Source organism: Protopterus annectens, chromosome 12.part0 (assembly GCF_019279795.1).
Source record: "Protopterus annectens isolate FY-2018-M chromosome 12.part0, PAN1.0, whole genome shotgun sequence".
Lineage (NCBI taxonomy): Eukaryota > Metazoa > Chordata > Ceratodontiformes > Protopteridae > Protopterus > Protopterus annectens.
The window spans coordinates 532,267,340-532,289,682 of record NC_056746.1 but is presented as its reverse complement, the minus strand read 5'-3'; the positions used below and the strand labels follow the sequence as shown (position 1 = coordinate 532,289,682).

General features: G+C 40.6%; 1 protein-coding gene across 6 annotated transcripts in view; it reads left to right on the top strand.

Annotated features, from left to right (window-relative positions):
* The window catches only part of SUN1 (Sad1 and UNC84 domain containing 1), a 2,891,160-nt gene that overhangs the window by 1,964,272 nt on the left and 904,545 nt on the right, over positions 1-22,343 (top strand). For all 6 annotated transcript variants that reach the window (XM_044089680.1, XM_044089681.1, XM_044089682.1 and 3 more), the window contains 2 exons: positions 10,028-10,114; positions 11,103-11,146. In XM_044089680.1, the coding sequence (XP_043945615.1) occupies positions 10,028-10,114; positions 11,103-11,146 (131 nt within the window). The remainder of the gene's footprint in view (positions 1-10,027; positions 10,115-11,102; positions 11,147-22,343) is intronic.

Here is a 22,343-nt window from a genome sequence, read left to right as displayed (position 1 = left end):
TTATTGCCAGTTTTGTTATATGCCACTCTATCCTAACAAACTTAAACAATGCTCAAAGAAAGAAGCTTGCCACAAATCCCCCTCATAAGACTCTCCCCCTTGTCATAGCTTAAAGCAATTAAACTGGATTGAACTATACAACCACATACCAGATTCACAATTAACTACAGCACACAGACTCATTTGACATCCAGAAAAATGCCTTGCACTGCAAAACATATTACTGCCCAGTAGGGGACCTTCGTTCTAGTAACAAATCCTTACTATTAGCAAATAAGTTGCATAATGTTGCAGGTGACTCACTGTGCTTACAGTACGTTGCCAAACTCTGGAGTAGTATCCCCACACAAATAACTCTCAAACTAATTCAATTGTTTTAAACCCCTGCTTAAACAACATCTTAACCAGTCCTTGCCCTGCACATGCTCTTCACCAGGTTGACTTTGTGCTCACCATACAATACTCTGCAAATACTCTCCTTAAACAGAATATTATCAACCTCTCACTGAAATGACAACATTTTTTATGCATAACTGTGGCCTGTACAATCCGTTAAGTAGCATGTGGGCTTTCTCTTTAGTAACTTCTACCTCTGTAAAATCTTAGAAAGTATAAATGTAATTACTGTATATGTGTAAATTTAGAGAGAAATACAAGTATACTGTGTTTAACTGGAACTTAGTATAATGCAATTTAAGCAAATGGAGCTTTTCTCCCCAGGCCTCCACTGAAAGTGAGTATTATTCAGTCGGACTTTCCTGGTGAACAAAGACAAATACATAAGTAAATCGTTTTCTTCAGTTGTTTCAAAGACAATTTAAAGTCACACTAGAAGAGGATTAGGTAAAGAAATGACTTGGCCTTCCACATAACTGTAGCTTGGTGCGTGGTTTTACATTTCATATTTTGCAATATGTAATTTTTGGTGGATTTTTGACAAGTCAACAACTAACACCACGGCCTGGAACCAAAGTACTTCACAAACTGCTACATGTGAAAATGTATATAAAACAAAACAAAAGTAGTACACAGTCAGAGATTATTAATATACAAACAATAGTGTAAGTAACGCAAAGCTTTCGAGCAAAGCTCGTTTTCAGTGCATTGGAAAAGAGCTTTGCTCGACAGCTTTGCATTACTTATACTATTGTTTGTGTATTAAAATTTTTGGTGTACTCCCTGCTTTGTTTTTTTTATACATTTTTGACGAGTCCTTAAGATTTGTGTATCATGGGAAACCTAGGTTAATTTTTTTCGTTTATGAAAAATTATGTTCTTTGTGTTTAAAATTGCAGCCAAGGCAGCTGGAAAATTGGATGGGAAGGCCATCCCTTCAAAATTTTTAATTACATAAATAAAACTTATTAATATCTGTTTAGTCTATAAAAGTGTTTTTTTTTTTTTTTTTTTTTTTGGAGTGGGAGTATGTTTCTGTTTTTCATGTTATAGAGCATTTTTAAACTGTGCTAAATATACCTCCCAACCTCATAGCACAAAAAAATCTAGACAAAACCAAAAATAATTTGGGACAAAGCCCTAAAAATAGGGACAATTTTTAATTTTTGAAGGATATACAGTCTGAAACTCAAATGCCTACCATTATTTAGTGAATTCAGTCCTCACATAAAAATCCTGAAAATCACAAATTTTATGAGAAAGATCAAAAATATGAGGCGAAAATCTGGACAGTTGAGAGGTATGGTGCTAACACACTCTCTCTCTCTGTATGAATGTATGTATATATATATATATATATATATATATGTGTGTGTGTATATATATATATATATATATATATATATATAGAGACAGAGTATTTATTTAATCTTGAGTGTTTAATCCATTTTGATTGGTAAGTGAGAGTGTTTGTAATATATAAGTCATGTGCAGACTTGTTTTGTTTTTTCAGTGTGTTGGAAATTTTAACATCTATGAAAAGCTTGTCTTTTGCACACTGGTATATGCTGTTTTTATTGCACACAGTAAACACTTGCACCACAACCTCCAGCAAGGATGGGAGGAATATAGACAGAGGTCGCAGTCAGATATGTCACCCTCCTCCCATAGTTACAGCTTCTAACATATGTGCTGTCAGTCTAGCGCTTCAGCTTTTATTGAGAACACAGTAAATAAATACTAATGTGATGTCAGTTTTGTCTTTATTCTCACTGATGGGGTCGGATCCATCTCAGCCTTTACATAAGCTTGAGGTCCTCAGTCAAGCTCGTGGGCATCTTTTCCTACCCATAATGCAACTGTTCTATAACCTCAGATCTCGTTTGCCACGCAGTGAAGGCTTTCCTGTTAGCCAAGCTCTTGGCTAAGTACTGCTAATTGTTTAATTATTATTATTATCTTAGACCATTCTTTTCTCAGTCTACCTTCTTGTTGCTAGTGAGAGTCTTCCCTACCCAGTTTTCCAGCCGTTTAACTTAAAGGGTCATCTCCGTCATCCATTTTAGTTAAAATTTCTCTCCCTTTCCTTCCCTTCTCTAATCATCTATTTTAGTTACTGGGACAAATTTCTCTCCCTTTCCTTCCCTTCTCTAATCGTCCATTTTAGTTACTGGGACAATTTTCTCTCCCTTTCCTTCCCTTCTCTAATCATCCGTTTAAGTTAGAGGACTATTTTTGTGTGTTCTGTCAAAAAAAAAAAATGTTCTTAGTATTTCCTAATGCCCTTTCTGCTGTTTCTGCTTCAGCATGTTTGGATGTGCCGATGCACTCCGGTCAGATCCTTGGAGCCAGTGTAGATCTCTCCAGATCTGACTGTGCTTCTCTGGGCTTCCGCCCTGGTGGGTTCTGCTTCTGCCTCTGTTTCAGAGCTTCTGTTACCAGTTCCACGGATGCCTTTGGCTCCGACAACCTCTTTGGAGAGTCCTCTGGGCGGAGGCAGTCTACCCTCAAAGTTATGAGGAAGGTTTTGACTCCTACCAAGTCTAAGGCACATATTTCATCGGATCTTCCTCCCTCTATGGGCCAGTTGTCTTTGTCCTCTCAGGTAACCCTTCCACAGGATCGCAGAGACCCCAAGCCTTAGGTTGTCCACCAGGAGACCCCCCCCCTTCTGAAACCTCTCCAGAGCATCCCATTAAGGAGGTCCTCTGAAGAGGACCTGCAAGAGGAAGCACCTTGACTCCCCAGAGGAGTCTTTCACATCAGACACTAACCTTGATGAGGCAGAAGAGTCTCCAAGGTTACCTCTTGAAGATGTCTCCTTTGGAGACATCCTGGAATTATTAAAACAGAGAGATGACTGGCAGTCCATCCCCTCCTTTGGCTGAGGAGTCAGTTTACCTGAAGGCCTTTGGGTCTCACCCTTCCTCCTCTTGGGTGATGCCTCCTTCAGACGAGCTAATGGACTCTTGTACTATGGATAGGTATGGGAAGCGAGTGTTTTTGTCAGCGACCTTTGCCCTTCAGTCTATGAACTACGTTACCCACTTTAGTAGGCTACAGAGGGACCTGTTAAAAGAACTCAGACTCCCTCCAAGGAGCTGTAGCTGATGCAGTAGCAGATAGTTAATGCTCAGCTTACCACCCTCAGTTCTCTAGTAAACTCTTCCATGAGGCTCATATCGTATACTGCAGATGGAACGAGTAGAGCTGCGGGTTCACGTATTACTCTTTGGAGACAGGCCTGGATGTGCCTTTGCAACTTCATTGACCCCCTTCAAGTCTGTCTTTGTTAACACCTCCTTTGACTGTTCCTCTCTTTTTGGGCCAAAAGTGAAGAAAACGCACACCAGGTGTGAACAAAAAGGCAAGACCTTGTCTGCCGTTGGAGTAAGTTTTTCTGCGCCCAACAGACCTTTTCCAAAGGGTCAAAAGGATAGTGGAAAAATGTGGTTCAGAAAATTCCACAGGTCTTTCCATGACACACAAGGTTAAAGTTCCCCCAGGAGCAGAGGGGGGAACAATAATGGTAGATGCCGCTCTCACTGCAGAAGAGACCCACATAATTAGGGCTTCAGAGAATCTTTCTTTGGAAGGTCTTATCAGCACTCTTGAAGGAGTGCCCAATTGCTTCCCTCTGCAGGCAGTAGGGGGCCTTTTGTCTCTACACCAAGAAACCAGGCAAAGCATCACAAACGACAGATGGGTGCAGAGTATATGTCATTCCCTTCTATCCTGCTCCTATAAGCACATCAGTTCCAGACATTCCACCCAGTCAGAAGCAACAGGCAACCTTAGAAATTCAAAAGTTGCTAAACAAAAGTCATCCACCAAGTCCCCGCAGACCAGAAAGGATCTGGAACTTACTCAAGATTCTTTTTATTTCCAAGGAAAGCAGGGGACTGGAGATCCATTTTGGGTCTCAGCATTCTAAACAGGTCTGTGGAAAAAGAGCAAGTTCTGGATGGTAACACTGCTGTCAATACTTTGTCTTGGAAAAAGGCAATTGGATGTGCTCCATAGACCTTGAGGATGCATGCTACCACATTCTAATGAGCAGGCGATCCAGAAAGTTTTTACGCTTCTGGCTAAGAGCCAGTCACTTCCAGTTTCTGGCTGTGCCCTTTGGTCTCATTACAGCCTCAGAGTGTTCAACAAATGCATGACAGTAGTAGCAGCTCACCTGAGATGCAGAGGATTCCGTGTTTCCGTAACTGGAAGACTGGCTAATCTCCGCCCCCAACCAGGCATAGTCTTTAGAAAGCCAAGGATTACGCCCTTCAACTTTGTACATCCCTTGGAATCATCATAAATTACAGAAAATCTGCTCTAGAGCCATGTCAATCATTGGTTTTCATAGGAGCATAAATAAACACAATCATGTCCGCAAAGCTTCCCCAAGAAAGAGTACATGATCGTCAGCTTTATGTAAGAAATGCTGATCAACAAGAGAGAGGCTTTTGCCAAACTAGTCTTAAAGGTTCTAGGCAAAATGGCTGCTTCAGTTCTGCTAATAGGATTAGCTTAACAACATACGAGAATCCTCTAGTGGCTTCTTTCGACACAGTAATCTTTTTGGGATCTTCCAGTGTTGCACAAGATTACACTAACCAACTCTTGCAAAAGAGACCTTCAGTGGTGGCTTAACGTCCCATAGTCTCTCAAAGCTATCCCTTTCCACCCCTCTCAGCCCCAAGCTACAGTGACCACGGACGCATCCCAGATAGAATGGGGGGGAGGGGGGCATTATTTGGGAAACACTGTCCAAGGCACCTGGTAAGAACACAACGCCCATTTGCACATAAATGTTCTAGAGACGAGAGCGGTACTCCTAGTGTTGCAAGCATTTCAGAAAACTCTCCCTCTAGGTACAAAAACAATTCAGACAACATGTAAACAAACAAGGGGGAACCAGATCATACCCCTTATGTCGAAGCCCTGAGGGTCTGGCAATAGGCAGAGGCCTCCAACTGCTTTCTCATAACACACATTCTGGGGAAATCCAGCGTGATTGCAGACAAACTGAGCAGAGCCATTCTTTGGCCACACGAGTGGTCTCAGAAAGTGGCGGAAGAGATGTTCCACAAATGGGGCCAGCCTTGCTGCGATCTCTTTGCATCTCCCATCAATGCCAAATGCAGCAACTACTTTGCCCTGATCCCCCCGGCGGGGGTGTCACCAAAGTATATACTTGTTCACGAATGGCCCCTGGGACTTCTTTATGCTTTCCCACCAATACCTCTGATTTTCTAGTTGTTACAAAAAGCAAGCTTGCTGGAGACTAAATTAATCCTAATTGCCCTCTATTGGCCTGGACAGATATGGTTCCCCTTTATCTGGCCTCATGTACAGCAGGGACCATGGATCCTGGACTCAGTTCCGGATCTGCTGACACACCCATCAGGAGAACTTCATCCGAGCCTACACGATCTCAGACTGACAGCTTGGCTGCTCCGCTTCCCATGATAGCCATGTTTCCTCTGCTTCCTTCTCCAGTAAAACACATTTTGCTTTCTTCCCACAAGAACTCTACTCGAAATCTGTACAAGAGTAAATGTCAAAGATTTCTGGCCTGGTCTAGTCTTAATCACATAGATCTGTTCACAGCACCTTTGCATTCTATTCTAGAATTTTTAGCCAAATTATTCAGTGAGGGAGCTGCTGCAGCTACCATTAGAGTTCCCCTTTGCAGTGATCTCCATTTTTTTTTTCTCATAGGAGATAATGGTACTGCTATAATTTCAAACAGACGTTGTAAAGCATTCCTCAGAGGTACTTCCTTAATTCGCCCTCGATACAGAAACCTTATTCCACCTTGGGACTTGAATTTTGTATTGTCAAAGCTTGTTTGTCCACCTTTTGAAAATTTTGCTACATGTGGTTTGAAATACTTGTCATGGAAAACGCTTCTTTTAGTAGCTATAATTTCAGCAAGAAGAGTTTGAGTTACAGGCCATATCCTGTAACCATCAGTTCATAATTTTTCATAAAGACAGTCTCTCTCTGAGAACGAACCCTTCCTTTTTACCTAAGGTGGTTTTGGAAACTAACCTCAACCAGTCTATTAAATTACCAGTGTTCTTTCCAAACTTTCAAAACAAGGGAGAGTACATTGTCCACCCTTTCGATGTTCATAGACAATTACGTTTCTATTTGCACAGGACATCACAATTCACAAAGTCAGATCAGCTCTTTATCTCATATTCGGACATTAAAAAAGGCCAACCAGTTTCTAAGGTAACACTATCCAATTGGCTGTCACAATGTGCATCTTTCATAGACAATTCTAGTGAAAAGACCATCTCTAATCCTATTAGAGCTCATTCTACCAGGTCGATTGCTACTTCAGCGGCTTTCCAGACCAGATTGCCCTGAGACAGTATCTGTGCTGCGACAGCATGGGCTAAGCCACATACAGTGGATTTAAAAAGTTTACACACCCCTGTTAAAATGCCAAGATTTTGTGATATAAAAAAAGAGAACACAATAAATCATTTCGGAATTTTTCCCACCTTTAATGTGACCTATAACCTGTACAGTTCAGTTGAAAAACAAACATCTGTTAGGGGGAAAATAAAAAAAAGTACAATAAACTGGTTGCATAAGTGTGCACACCTTTAAACTAATACTTTGTTGAAGCACCTTTTGATTTAATTACAGCATTCATTCTTCTTGGGTAGGAGTCTGTCAACATGGCACATCTTGACTTGGCAATATTTGCCCACTCTTGCTTGCAAAAGTGCTCCAAATCTGTCAGATTGCGAGGGCATCTGTTGTGCACAGCCCTGTTCAGGACACACCATAGATTTTTTATTGGAGTTAGGTCTGGGCTCTGGCTTGGCCATTCCAAAACTTTAATTTTCTTTTGGTGATTTGGATGTATGCTTGGGGTCATTGTCACGTTGAAAGTGAAATTCCTTTTCATCTTCAGCTTTCTAGCAGACGCCTGAAGGTTTTGGGCCAAAAGTAAGTGGTATTTGGAACTGTTCATAATTCTTTCCATCTTGACTAAAGCTCTAGTTCCAGCAGAAGAAAAGCACCCCAAGGCATGATACTGCCACCATCATGTTCCATCATGTTTCACCATGGGGATGGTGTTCTTTTGGTGATGTGAAGTGGTGTTGTTGCACCAAACAGACCTTTTGGAATTGTGGCCAAAAAGTTCAACCTTGGTCTCATCAGACCATAACACATTTTCCCACATGTTTTTGGGAGACTTGATGTGTTGCTTTGCAAATTTTAGCCAAGCCTGGGTCTTTTTCTGTGTAAGAAAAGGCTTCCGTCTTGCAACCCTAAACCATAGTCCAGGTATATGGAGAATATGAGAGATTGTTGTCACATGTAGTACACAACCAGTACTTGTCAGAAATTCCTGCAGCTCCTTCAGTGTTGCTGTAGGTCTCTTGGCAGCATCCATGACCAGTTTTCATCTAGTCTTTTCATCAATTTTGGAGGGACGTCCAGTTGTTTGCAATGTCACTGTTGTCCCATATTTTCTCCACTTTTTGATAACGGTCTTCACTGTGTTCCATGGTATATCCAATGCTTTGGATATTTTTTGTACCCTTCTCCTGACTAATACCTTTCAACAATGAGATCCCTTTGATGCTTTGTAATCTCTCTGCAAACCATGGCTTTTGCTGTAGCAGACAACTGAGTAAATGTCTGGAAAATCCTACTGGAACAGCTGAACTTTATTTGGGGTTAATCAGAGTCTCTCTAATTGATAATAGGAGTGTACCCAAGAAGACTGAATGCTCTAATTAAATCAAAAGACGCTTCAGAAAAGTATTAGTTTAAGGGTGTGCACACTTATGCAACCAGCTTATTGTATGTTTTTTTTTTATATATTTTTTCCCCTAACAGATTTGTTTGTTTTTCAGTCGAATTGTAAAGGTTAATAGGTCACATTAAAAGTGGGAAAAGTTTTGAAATAATTTATTGTGGTATCATTTTTTTATATCACAAAATCCTGGCATTTTAACAGGGATGTGTACACTTTTTATATCCACTGTACCTTTATTACTCACTACAAGTTGGATTTGACCTCTAGGAGTAGAGCATCCTTTGATGGTATGGTGCTTAGTAATATTCTCCCATGAGCCACCCAAAAATTAGGTAGCTAGGGACGCGGTCCCATCAGTGAGAATAAAGAGATTGACAACATCACATAAAGACGTTATGTACTTACCATAACGTTCCATGTGTGTTGCGGATGACTGTAAGTTGGGTGCTGCCATTGACTCCCTTAATGATGTTAACATACTGCAGGAGGGTCTTACAGGTACAAATAACTGGTGCCAAAGTCATGGCCTTAAGTTAAATGCAAAAAAAGTAATCATTCCATTCGGCAAAAACACGGCCCCTACTGATTATCACATTGATGGCAACCCCCTAGACAAGCAACCTGTGGTGAGAGACCTGGATACTCAGGTTGACAACAATCTCACATTCGACTATTATGTGGTGGCAGTAGTCAGAAAAAACTTTTTCTTGGTTCATCTTGTAAATAAAGGGATTGCATCCAGAAAAAAGGGAGATTATTACCTATCTATACTCCTCCATCATTAGATCTATAATTAAGTATAACACCCCGTTTGGTATGTACCTCTCCAAATAACTGCACCAACTGGAAAGGCTGCAGAAATACCTCATGAAGAGAATCCACGGCCTTCAACACCTGTCCTGTGCAGACAGGCTCAAATTAATAACAGTCTACTCGGTATCATACAGATTACTCAGATGTGATCTGTGTCTCGCATGCAAGGCAATATCGGACCCTGCCCTACTAGAGATGCTGCATGTCTATAAGTCTAACTCCTGGTGCATTACCCGCTCGATAGGCCTAAATCTAATATGCGACATCAACAAAACCTGCTGGAGAGACTCTGGAATAGACTTCCCATACATGTCGAACAGAGCGCCTCGCTGGCCCTCTTCAAGCGCAACTTTGAGTGGATGGGAAACCGCAAATTTCTCTCAGGGGTTCCACCTTTATCCTTTATTGACAGATTGACAGGGGCGACAGGTACTGACTGAGGTTTCTTTTTTGGGGATAAACTCTTTGCTAGGCTTGTAAAGGCCCCTGGGCCATTAGCCTAGAAACCTCCCATGATCCATCTCGTCCTTTATTCTCACAACCCACCCACCATACCCCTTCCTGGGAGACCAAGAATGTCTAATTGGATCTTTAGGACTTCTACAGTCTCTGAGGGTATGTCTTGTGTAATGTGTTACATATTTTTTGAATTGTATACTTCTAGTCACTGTTGGAGGGCAAAAAATATGAGGTTATTGAACAATTGCATTATGGGTAGGGAAAAATGCCCACGAGCTTGGCTGAGGACCTCGAGCTTATGTAAAGGCTGAAGATGGATCTGATGGACCGGATCCGACCTATCAGTGAGAATAAAGGACGAGATGGACAACACACATGGAACGTTATGGTAAGTATATAACTTCTTTTTTTATGTGTAAGGTGAGCGAAGCTTTCAGATAAATTTTCACAGTTTTGTTTTAACACCATGGAAGTTAATACCTGCAGCAGTGCTTGTCTGACCCTTACAAACTGTTAATCTTGGGTTCATATTGCTTATCTCTGTTTTTTTATTTTTCTTTTCTTTTTTTGAAGACCGACTATGAAGCGTTTCGAAAAGCATATGAGTCCCAAATCACTGAAATGGAAAGACTTGTTAAGCAGCTGTCTGCCAGATCTGAGGTAGTATCTTCTTTTTTCCATCATGTGATTTGCAAGAGAATCTGCATCCAAAAACTGTAACTGTTCCATAATTGTAGAGCACACAAAAGGGTGGGCTGTGTTGATAGTACCAGACTGCCCATAAGTATTCTGGAACCTGATACAATAGGTGGAGGGCCTCTTAGATTTCGGAAGCTCTTTATTGCCTCACACTGTCCATCCTGGCAGGTGCTGCACTTTAGAAACAAACTGTTAGAAATTATTGTAATAATTATTTTAAATATTTATTTTTCTAGAAATATTCATTGTCTTCTGAGGTGCGTGCATTCACAGCCATGCTTTACAGCTTCACGTTTAATGTGTTCTGCAGTCCTCCTTATTTCACAGTAGGCATTACTGTACATTAAGTTGATTTCCACTGGTAGCATTAAAACTTGGTAATAGTTTCCTAGATGCACACACCTGGGAAAGTTTAATCTTTTTATCCTTTTGCTCATACAGTTGAGTTGCTTTAGATACTGATACTGGTTCATGTTTCCATGGTCTTGAAGTCATATTGATGCTTTCTCTTGTTTCATTGAGGGTTGACATGAACTGTTAGATTTCAGGGGGAGTCCTGGTATTTGTGTCAGCCTATGAAATATGAACTGAAATCCTGAAGTAGGTATATCTGGAAATTGTTGTTTGCTTTGAACTTTTGCATATTTTAGTAATCCTTATAAAAATGAGGAAAGTGTGGTGTTATGATCTTAAACGTAGTGCATACTGATAGAGAAATGTGGTGACATTTTATAATGTTTGCAGAAGGCAGATAAATTTAGTGCTGCAAGAAGACTCTGAACAGCTATGTTTAGTATATAAACAAGCAACATTTAGTACAAGAGTTGCATGATTCAGTTTTTTTTGTGGAGGGCATTGAGTATGTAGTTTATTAAAATTATTTTGGTAACTTATGTTTATGTCTTTAGATTTAAGATTAGGAACTCTGACAATATCCTTTCTTCCTTAGGAGTTACAAATGCAATTTGAAGCATCGAAATCTGGAACAATAAGGTATTTTAAAATTCTACACTATTTCAAGAATTAATTATCCTATGAGTGTGGGGAATGGGATAAAATATAAAAAAGCCATGTCATTTAGCAGTTTATTTTGCTGAGATTCATGGGCGCAATACTATGATATGTAGATTTTTTTTCCTTTTACAACTTCCAGTGACACGAGTAGGCTTTAGTTTTACATAACTACTCCTTTCTTCCTTTATTTATTTATTTACTTATCTTTTTGTGTGTTGTTGTCTTTCGGCTTTTCCCAGTTAGGGGTCGCCACAGCAGAACTCCGGTCCGCTAATAATGATTGGCAGTAGATTTTCACGAACGATGAGGTGCCAGCTCGACGTTCTACCTTCAACGAAGGCACTCCCATTTACTCATGTCTTTCGAACGCCCACCCCCAACCATGGGGAGGACATGCAGACTCCACACAGAAGCCACTCCCCGCACTCCAGCCGAGAATCGAACAGGAGAACCTCTTGCTGTGAGGCAACAACACTACCGCTGCACCACCATCTTTTTGTGTGCGTATGTTTGCTTTTTGTGGCTACAGGTTGAGAGATGCATTGAACAGCCACAGTAAAACAAGGAGCATTTCTAACTTTATAATGCCTCTGTAGTTTGCCTCTAAAAAGCAAAGATGGCCCTTGATTTTTCAATGTGAAGCAGGTGCTTTTGTCAGTTTCTGTATGCTGATGTCAGGTTTACTCTGTTATTGGTTTGTTTTTTTGTTGGTTTCACAGTGAGTAAAATGACTTTCAGGATTCCATTTTGAAATGTTTTTTTCCTCTATAGAAAACAAGAAAACACACTGGGCCTGTTTTCTAGCACTTCATTTAGAAACCATTATTGCACTGAATCCAGCTCTGAAGATCTTCTGCACTGGGTTAGCGAGTCGAATTTCTACTTTATCTCCAGATTTAGCACGATTTAGAATTTTGTGTACTTCCTGCACTTGGGGTGTTTATTTCTCTTATCAGTGCACATCATGGCATTGCTCTCCTAGGAGCATATAGCTAGCTATTTTTTGGCAACTCAGAATTTGAACTTGTTTATCATAGAAAAGTTTCTTGTACACACATTGCCAAAACAATGCTAAAAGTTGAATGTTCATGTGATCATCAGATTATTAACCTAGAATTCACACTTGCATATAGCCGATGCTGCTTGGTAGAGAAGCACAGCATGAAGCATTAAGACACCTGCCCATATTTAATCCTAGTCCAGAGACATAGAAGCTGGAGCATAGACAGACCTACATGAAAGCAAAGAAGATAACTACCATGGAAGGTGCTTATTGCAAGAACTGAAATTAGGCCAGTAGGGTGAATACAAACTTTGGTATGGGAACTACCAGAACAAATCTCCATATCTGTGATACAGACAAGAAGTCTTTGCTTCGATCCTGTTTCATCAGTTTTATTTTGTTGCCATCCCAGCCTGCTGACTGGGGTAGTTGATCATATTTTACTTTGTTATAATGGATGTGTATTAGCTGTGTATTTGAAAATATTTTTTACATTTATGTTTCACGTTCTCTAGGAGTTTGACCTTGGAGTTAGGTACTCCATCACATGTGGAAAACTGGGATCTTGCCTGTTTTGAGGAAAAACATATTCTGGCAATCTTTCTTTAGTATGTGGTATTCATCTTATTGTGGTTTGTGATTTGATGGGATTTTGAGTTTGGCTCAGTGGACTTTGAGAATCATTGTGTTACATCTTGAATTATAATGGTTGTAGACCTTTGGCTTCCACCAGTTATTCAAGGTTATTGTGAAGATGAAAGCTAGGTGATTATAAATAATGTGGTGTATACATCCTAACAAGCCATGGTGTTAAGTCATTAACTCCTGGGCTTTCATTCTTGGTCATCCTTAACCTTGTTCTAAGCGGCAGTGTGATCCTTGTTTATAAAGTAGTACAAGAGGTAGAATTCCCTTTTGAAACCATTTTGAAGGTCATGAATACCCTGAGAATGTATCAATAGCAATAGGCATGCTTCTGTGTTTACTTTCTGCCAGAAAGTTGATTTCCCCCCAGAAATATTGATGGTTAAAACAAAGCTACACCTGTTGTACCCAGTGCAAACTGTTTTCTGCCATACCAATGGCTTTTTAAGCAGAATTCTTAATATTTTGATAGGTTTGTGCTGTATGGATCAAGATGTTTCCAGTTTGCCTAAGCAGTGTATCACAGCTTTATTCAGGTGACGTTGGTGAGAATCATCTGGGGTTGCCTGTCTTCATATTGCTTTCTTCTATTTCGAAGGTACAGTTTGTCTTAATGCTCAGCACAGAAAATACAAATTAGGGCAGTAACAGAACTGGGGACTCTATTTTTGTAGATTTAATTCCATTTCAAGGCTATGTTCCAGAGAGTATTGCATAATCGTATTGTCTATTTTCATTCTTTTTAAGACATAGCAGTCCTCTTCACTACTTTAATTGTCTGGCAAAAGGTAATTGTGATTGTTTATTCATATTCAAGGGAAGAGCTTGCAATCCTTTGAAACTGGCAGGTCTGTTACCACCTGTTCCAAAAAAATGTGATTTTTTTTTTGACAGAAAGCTAGGTCTGCTATTCTCCTAAATTCATGCTGTGTTACATTTGGTTATTTAGTCATGATATCCACCTTGCTGAGCTGAGGCAGAGAGGAGAGCAGTGGCTGGACACCAGAGTTGTGCCTTAATGGGCAGCAAGGGAAAATAACCGGATGTTTGGGCAGTGTTCTAGTGGCTTTGTTGTGCCTGAGAGAATCAAAAGATCACTGGCCATTGTGGACCTGTCTGAGGACTGAAAGACTTCAAGGATTGGTGCACCTGTACAATGGACAGAGCAGAAACAGTCAGAGGAACTGCAAGCTGCTTGTCCTAAAAGAAATGAGATGAAATCATGGCAAGAAATTCAGAGAGAGAGAGAGAGGGGTTAGTTGCTTTCTTATGCAGCAGTAGTTTGTAGGACAACAACCAGCACTGGTTCATTGGCCAGATTTTGCCTGGTTAATCTAGCCCATTTTTATGAACGAGTTACAGAAGAACTTGACAGGAGACTATTGGTAGACATGATCAATGTGGAGTTTGCAGAGGTTTCTGATTAGGTCTAGCACAGGCTGCTTCTAGGAAAATCACAGTGCTTGGGCATAGGGTTTGAGCTGAGAAACTAGATTGGATAGCTGAATGGTAGGCCATGGATTTATGGCCTACCATAATTCCATGGAATTATGAGAGGCATGATGTGAGGAGTAAGAGGGTGTATGGTGGAGTACCACAATTGCTGGCTATTTAGTCCAGTACCTTTCATTTTGTTTGACTTAGCTGAGGGTTTAGAGTGCAAGATTTTTGTCTGTGACTTGAAGTTAGGTGCAGTAGTAGACTATGGGGAAGAATCTGTGGATTATTTTGGGAAGGCTGACCAAAGTCAGCAGAAGGGTGTCAGTTTAGGATCTTTACAGATATAAAGCCAATGCCGTTGGACCACAGCAACCCTAGGGGTTTGGAACAGATGGCAGCAGATCAGGAAAAGAATCTGGGAGATTTAATCACATCTCAAGTGGACCACCAAAAGAGTGAAAGGCAAGAGCAAATAAAATTTAGCGTTGTATCCTTCCGGAGATGTTGCCTGAAACAGAAGTGATGCTCCTACTGTCCACACTATACTGTGAGTAATCTTGTCCTCTTCTAAAGGCTGTATAGAGTCATCAGCCGCTGAAAACGGTCTAGAAGAAAGTCACCATAAGTATATGTTGGAAGGAAGTGGAAAGGATATCACCAGAAATGAGAAGGTCTGGAACATTTCTCATTAAATGCTAAGAGGTGAAGACGTGGGTGTAGCAGATTATGATAGAGGGAGATAGGAGGAGAGTTCTCTAAACACACAAGTCTCTGGCGGTGCACGTACAGCAGATTGTGGGAAATCTTTACTCCATAGAGCTGCAAAAATACTTCAAGAATGGATGTTGTAAATGAAGCTCACTGTGGCATTCGCAAGAGTGTAGGTTAAGTAAAAGATGAGGGGTAAGGGAGGAGGGTGTGGTGTATTATTAAATGCATTTGAAGTGCAGAGTAGGCTAGTTTCCATTTGCCACCAGGAAAATGTATAGTGTAGCGGGCCATCTGCAAAAATACAGTACAAATTACTGCCCAGACAAACAGGATTCATGGAGTAACACATGCCAACAGTTGACTGTCTTTAGGTTGTAAAATGTTGCATCCACTTCCGAGGTTGTATTTCATTTTTATTTAATTAGTTTCATTTTTTTTAAAATGTATAGATTATAGGAGTTTATACTTATCTAAAACCATTTGCTCAATGTTTTTGTGAACATTTTGAACTTGACTATGACAGATGTTGCAGCCTGGTAACAACATAGCAGTAGGAAATCATAGAAATGTTTCAACTGTTCATTATTCATGCTGGCATATAAAGTCGTCAGGATATTCCACACTGGTTCTCATTTTTTGTCTGTGTAGATGCTTAAACTGATGAAGCTGCTTTCTGTTTTACCTGTTCCATTTTTTTTCTGTTTTGAGAAATCTGTTTGGCTTGGTGTTTTTGTTTCTGTGTGGCAGATGCACTTGTTAACCAGGCTGCACATTTTACATGCTTTTCTAATTGGTTAATTTGTTTCTTGAGTGAAACTTAAATATACGGAGTGTATATGCAGCCTTGTCTTTTCTGATAAGACTCAACACCTGTAGAGCTTCCAAGATGGCTGCACTCTGAGTAACAGCTTAATTTCGTCTCTCCCAATGTGAAAACAAAACTCAGAAAAGAGACATGAATTTGTCTTTTTGGGTAAATTTCAGTTACTGGCTAGTAAATGGCACTGCCTGTATGTCAGCAAAGAAAATTTTTTAGAGAACCTGAAAGAAAATCAACCACGAAAGTTAGGGAGAAAACACTGGCTGGGAAGAATCCTGTAGCTGTTAAGCAAAAAGCAGTTCAAGCTCCAGCTTTGGTACAAAAAATGATCTCCAATAATCTAGAGGAAAAAATAAGTCAAATGTGCTCAGAGCTGATTAAAGTAAACAAAACATTGTAGGGACTATATCAACTCCAGTAATAAAAACTGGAGAAATGGAAGAAGCTTTAAACAGATAATTCAGATGAGCTAACAAAACTGCAAAAATCAGACATCAAAATGAAGAAAAGGCTGGATGAGTATGAGACTGCTCAAGAAGAGATGTTGCAAAAAATGGTAGAATTACAGGACAGAGCATGTAAAAGAAACTTGAGAGTTTCTGCTGTACAAGAGAGACTGTTGATTTTATGAAAGCACAAATAAGCAACTGGAGTGTTATTCCACATCAAGAGTTAATTGAAATGTCAGATTGTGTGTACGGTCCAAACCTAGCCATGAGAAAACAATCCAGACCTTTATTAGTAAAGATGCAATTCTACCAACAGAAAGAGTTGATTGACAAAACTGAGCATGTATTCAAATCCCAGTTTGTCTGAGGTCATAATTTACATGTGTTTTCTGGATGACATTTTGATTTTGTGAAGGGGCACGGAGGAGTCTGTAGGTGAATTTATTGCATATCTTAACAGTACGACTACATTTTTGAAATTTACAGGCAATTTTAACAAGGATAGAATTGAATTCTTGGATATTTTGTTATACAAAAATGAGCAAAATAGTAACTTATGCTCAAGTTCAGACCAGTGACAAGTGGAGTACCACAGGATTCAGTCCTGGGTCCGCTCCTGTTTATCTACTTCTCTGAAGTACAGGCTAACACAGAAGGTCTTTGGCTAACTAAGTTCACAGATGACTGCAAACTAGGAGCCATAATCGAAACTCATAATGATGTGGACATCATACAAAATGGCCTCACTGAGACAGATGCCTGGTGTCAAAGCCATGGCCTCAAGCTCAGTGCCAAAAAGTGCATTGTCATCCCCTTTGGTAAAAACTTTGTACCCATGAACTACAACATAGGCGGTAGTATACTTAACACCGAAAGTGTGATAAGAGACCTTGGGATACAGGTGGACAGTAGTCTCTCCTTTGATAATCACATTGCCACAGTAGTCAGGAATTCCTTCTATGTGGCACACCTCATCACAAAATGTTTCTCATCCAGAAAAAAAGAGGTCATTGTTCCCCTCTACTCATCACTCATTAGACCCATTATATAGAGTACAGTGCCCCTTTTGATATGTACCTCACAAGACATCTACGACAACTGGAAAGGCCGCAGAAATACCTCACAAAGAGGATTACCGGCCTCAAACAGATGCTCTACGCAGATAGTCTCAAAAAACTCCAGCTTTACTCCGTCGCATATCACCCACTCAAAGGTGATCTCTGCCTAACATACAAAGCTATGTCAAACCCAGAGCTGTTGGACATGCTCCACTTAAAGAAATCCCAATCCCTCTGAGCTACACACTCTAGGGATCTAAACCTTGTCACCACAATAAACAGAATATGCCAGAGGGATAGATTCCTGTCCCAGAGACTTACCATACTCTGGAATAAACTACCTATCTATATCAAACAAAGCTCCTCATTAGCACTCTTCAAGAAAAATCTTGATGATTGGATGGGAAATAGGAAATTCACCCCGGGGAATCATTTCTCTGGCTCTGCTCGACAGTGGCACAGAAAAATAATTTTCTTGGGTGGCAAAAGCCAGGGTACCTTTTTTGGCTGGGCTTGTATAGGCCCTAGGGCCAATAGCCTAGTTACCTACCTGTGAACCTATAAGTATTATTTGCAAAAACATTCTAACTCATTCCTACAGTAGAGTAGTTGCCACCCTTTCTTTCAAAAGAAAACGTTGTAAAGGGACAAATGGTAAGACTTTCTAGGTTGATCAATGAGGAAGAGGGTTTTAAAAAGATGTTTGTTCCCATTGAAATGTTTAGGAACAGAGGGTATCTCTCTGACTTCCTGTTGAAAATAATGAGGTTATGAAAAGAAGATCTTTGTCTTTTCTACCAATATTGAGAACTGAGTTAGTGTTTACCTCAACGAAGCACATAAAGAATATTGACAACAAAAAAGTGGGGCCTTAGTGTTATAGTACAATGGATTGACACCAGGAGTGAAATCTATTGCACAATCCAATTGGGATAGTGTTTTTTCTGGAGAAAAAACGGCAGTTTTCTGTATAATGTCACCAAGCACAATAGATTCCACCACAGTTAAAAATGAAGTGCAAAACACAATTTATTAATGCAATTCCAAAATCAAGGCGTTTTCGTCCTGTAACTGGACTTCTGTGGTGGAATCTATTGTGCTTGGTGACATTCTACAGAAAACTGCCAGGTTTTCTTGGCTGCTGTTGAGATTTGGTTTTTGTTTTTTTTCTGGAGACCTAAAAAATATAGGATTAGAACCCCAGTTTACTTATAGTAGGGGGAGAAATAATACCGGATTGGTCGAGGCCCGGGTTAACAACGACCGCCACCAGTACTTTTTACCCACAGAGTGCTGGTGGAAATTGGGTTACTGTTGGCCGAAGGAGAAGAGGAGGGGGAAGGCATGCCCGAAGGCAGGAAGAGAGGAGGAAGGTTAGGAGTGTAGTAGTGAGGGTAGGAACTTTGAATGTTTGCAGTATGACTGGTATAGGGAGAGAGCTAGCTGATATGATGGAGAGAAGGAAGGTTGATCTATTGTGCATGCAAGAGACCAGATGGAAGGGAAGTAAGGACAGGTGTATATGAGGTGGGTTCAAATTGTTCTATCATGGTGTGGATGGCAGGAGAAATGGGGTAGAGGTTATCCTAAAGGAACAGTATGCCAAGAGTGTTTTGGAGGTGGAGAGTGTCTGATAGTGATGTTTATAAAGCTTGAAATTGATGGTGTAATGATAAATGTTAGTGCATATGCTCCACAAGTTGGGTGTGCGATGGATGAGAAAGAAAATTTTTGGAGCGAGTTGGATGAAGTGGTGGTGAGTGTACCCAAGGGTGAGAGACTAGTGATTGGAGCAGACTTCAATGGGCATGTTGGTGAAGTGAACAGAGGGGATGAGGAAGTGATGGGGTAGGTATGGTGTTAAGGAGAGGAATGCAGAAGGTCAGATGATTGTGGATTTTGTGAAGAGGATGGACATGGCTGTGGTGAATATGTATTTTAAGAAGAGGAAGGAGCATAGGGTGACGTACAAGAGTGGAGGAAGATGCACACAGGTGGATTACATCCTATATAGGAGGGCCAGTCTGAAGGAGATTGGAGACTGTAAAGTGGTGACGGGGAAAGTGTAGTTAAGCAGCATAGAATGGTGGTCTGTAGGATAACGTTGGTGATCAAGAGGAGGAGTGTGAAAGCAGTGTCAAGGATTAAATGGTGGAAGTTAAAAAAGGGTGATTTGTGAGGTGGAGTTCAGGGAAGAGTTAAGACAGGCACTGGGAGGCAGTGAAGAGTTACAAAATAGCTGGGTAACTACAGCAGAGCTAGTAAGGGAGACTGCTAGAAAGGTGCTTGGTGTGACATCTGGACAGAGGAAGGAGGACAAGGAGTCCTGGTGGTGGAATGAGGAAGTACAGGAGAGTATACAGAGGAAGAAGCTGGGGAAGAAGTGGTGGGATTGTCAAAGTGATGAAGAAAGTAGACATGAGTATAAGGAGATGAGGCGCATGGCAAAGAGAGAGGTGGCGAAGGCTAAGGATAAGGCATATGGAGAGTTGTATGAGAGATTGGAAGCTAATGAGGGAGAAAAGGACCTGTACCGATTGGATAGTCTGAGGGACAGAGCTGGGAAAGATGTGCAGCAGGTAAGGGTGATAAAGGATAGTGAGGGAAACGTACTTGCAAGTGAGAGTGTGTTGAGTAGATGGAAAGAGTACTTTGAAGGGCTGATGAATGAAGAGAATGAGAGAGAGAGAAAGTTGGATGATGTGGGGATAGTGAATCAGGAAGTGAAACAGATTAGCAAGGAGAAAGTAAGGGCAGCTATGAAGAGGATGAAGAATGGAAAGGCTGTTGGCCCAGATGACATACCAGTGGAAGCATGGAGGTGCTTAGGAGAAATGGCAGTGGAGTTTTTAACCAGATTGTTTAATGAAATTTTGGAAAGTCAGAGGATGCCTGAGGAGTGGAGAAAGTGTTTTGGTACCTATCTTTAAGAATAAGGGTGATGTGCAGAGCTGCAGTAACTAGAGAGGGAAAAAAAATGATCAGTCACAGCTTGAAGTTATGGGAAAGAGTTGTGGAAGCCAGGTTAAGAAGGGAGGTGATGATTAGTGATCAGCAGTATGGTTTCATGCCAGGAAAGAGCACTACAGATGCAATGTGTGCTCTGAGAGTGTTGTTGGAGAAATACAGAGAAGGTCAGAAGGAATTGCATTGTGTCTTTGTGGACTTGGAGAAAGCATATGACAGGGGTGCCTAGAGAGGAGTTGTGGTATTGTATGAGGAAATCGGGAGCGGCAGAGAAGTATGTAAGAGTGGTACAGGGTATGTACAAGGGTAGTGTGACATTGGTGAGGACTGCGGTGAGAGTGACAGATACGTTTAAGGTGGAGGTGGGATTACATCAAGGATCAGCTCTGTGCCCTTTCTTATTTGCAGTGGTGATGGACAGGTTGACAGATGAGATCAGACAGGAGGCCCCGTGGACTATGATGTTTGCAGATGACATTGTGATATGTAGTGAGGGTAGGGACCAGGTTGAGGAGACCCTGGAGAGGTGGAGATATGCTTTAGAGAGGAGAGGAATGAAGGTCAGCAGGGATAAACAATGTATGTGTGTAAATGAGAGGGAGGGTAGAGGAATAGTGAGGATGTACTGAGTAGAGTTGGTAAAGGTGGATGAGTTTAAGTACTTGGGATCAACAGTTCAGAGTAATGGTGAGTGTGGAAGAGAGGTGAAGAAGAGAGTAAAGGCAGGGTGGAATGGGTGGAGAAAAGTGTCAGGAGTGATTTGTGACAGACAGGTACCAGTAAGAGTGAAAGGGAAGGGTCTACAAGAGGGTAGTGAGACTAGCTATGTTATATGGATTGGAGACGGTGGCATTGACAAAAAGGCAGGAGTCAGAGCTGGATGTGGCAGAGTTAAAGATGTTAAGATTTGCACTGGGTGTGACTAGGATGGACAGGATTAGGAATCCGTATATTAGAGGGTCAGCTCAGGTTGGACAGTTTGGAGACAAAGCAAGAGAGGCGAGATTGCATTGATTTGGACATGTGCTGAGGAATGATGCTGGGTATATTGGGAAAAGGATGCTAAGGATGGAGCTGCCAAGTAAGAGGAAAGCCTAAGATAATGTTTATAGATGTGGTGAGAGGGGACATGCCAGGCAGTTGGTGTGAAAGAGCATGATGCAGAGGACAGGAAGAAATGAAAACAGATGATCCGCTGTGACGACCCCTAACAGGAACAGCCGAAAGAAGATGATGAGGGGGAGAAATATGAAGGAATTACTGGAGAACAGTGTGGATCCCAGTCAGCAACACATCTCAAGAATGAGTAAATGTGGTATGTGCAATATTTGCAAATATATTAATGATGGTCCATATGTTTCCATCAATCAATATAGAGGGTCCATTAGGTGTCCTGGTCATTGTAATTGCAACACCAAAATGGTTGTGTACATAGATACTTTTTTAGGATGTTTGACATTCTATATGGGGAAAACCACAGGTAAATTAAAGTTGCGTATAATGGAGCATATTACAGACATTAGAAACAAAAAGAACACCAGTGCACTATATACACATAGCGTGCAGTGTAAGAACTTTAAAAGATTTATATTTTTTGTAATAGATAAGGTGCCTGAAAATGAAAGGGGTGGTGACTCCAAAATGTCTTTGGCAACTAAGACTTCATGCTACCAAATTACCAGGTATTAATGAATGTTGTATTTTAAAATATAGATCTCATGTTATTTGAAATGAGAATTTATACACTTGTGTAGACAAAATATTTTATTTTTTGGTTTTATGATGTTAAAAGTTTTTTTTTATGTTACTTCTTTTTAAATGAATAGGTGAATACGATTGTATGGGTATTTAATGGTTAAAAATTGGGCGTTACTAATGAGTGAAATGCATGACTTAAATTGGTATGAAGCTTTTTTTACATGATTCATACTATGTTCACCATTTAAAGCATGAACCTGGTGTTTTTAATTTACTATGAAGAAGCCCGGGGCTTGAATGGGCGAAAGCGCTTGGTGAATATTTTTATTGTTAATAAACTGGTGATTTTCAGGAAGTTTGTGGATTCATTTTATGATTACCAGTC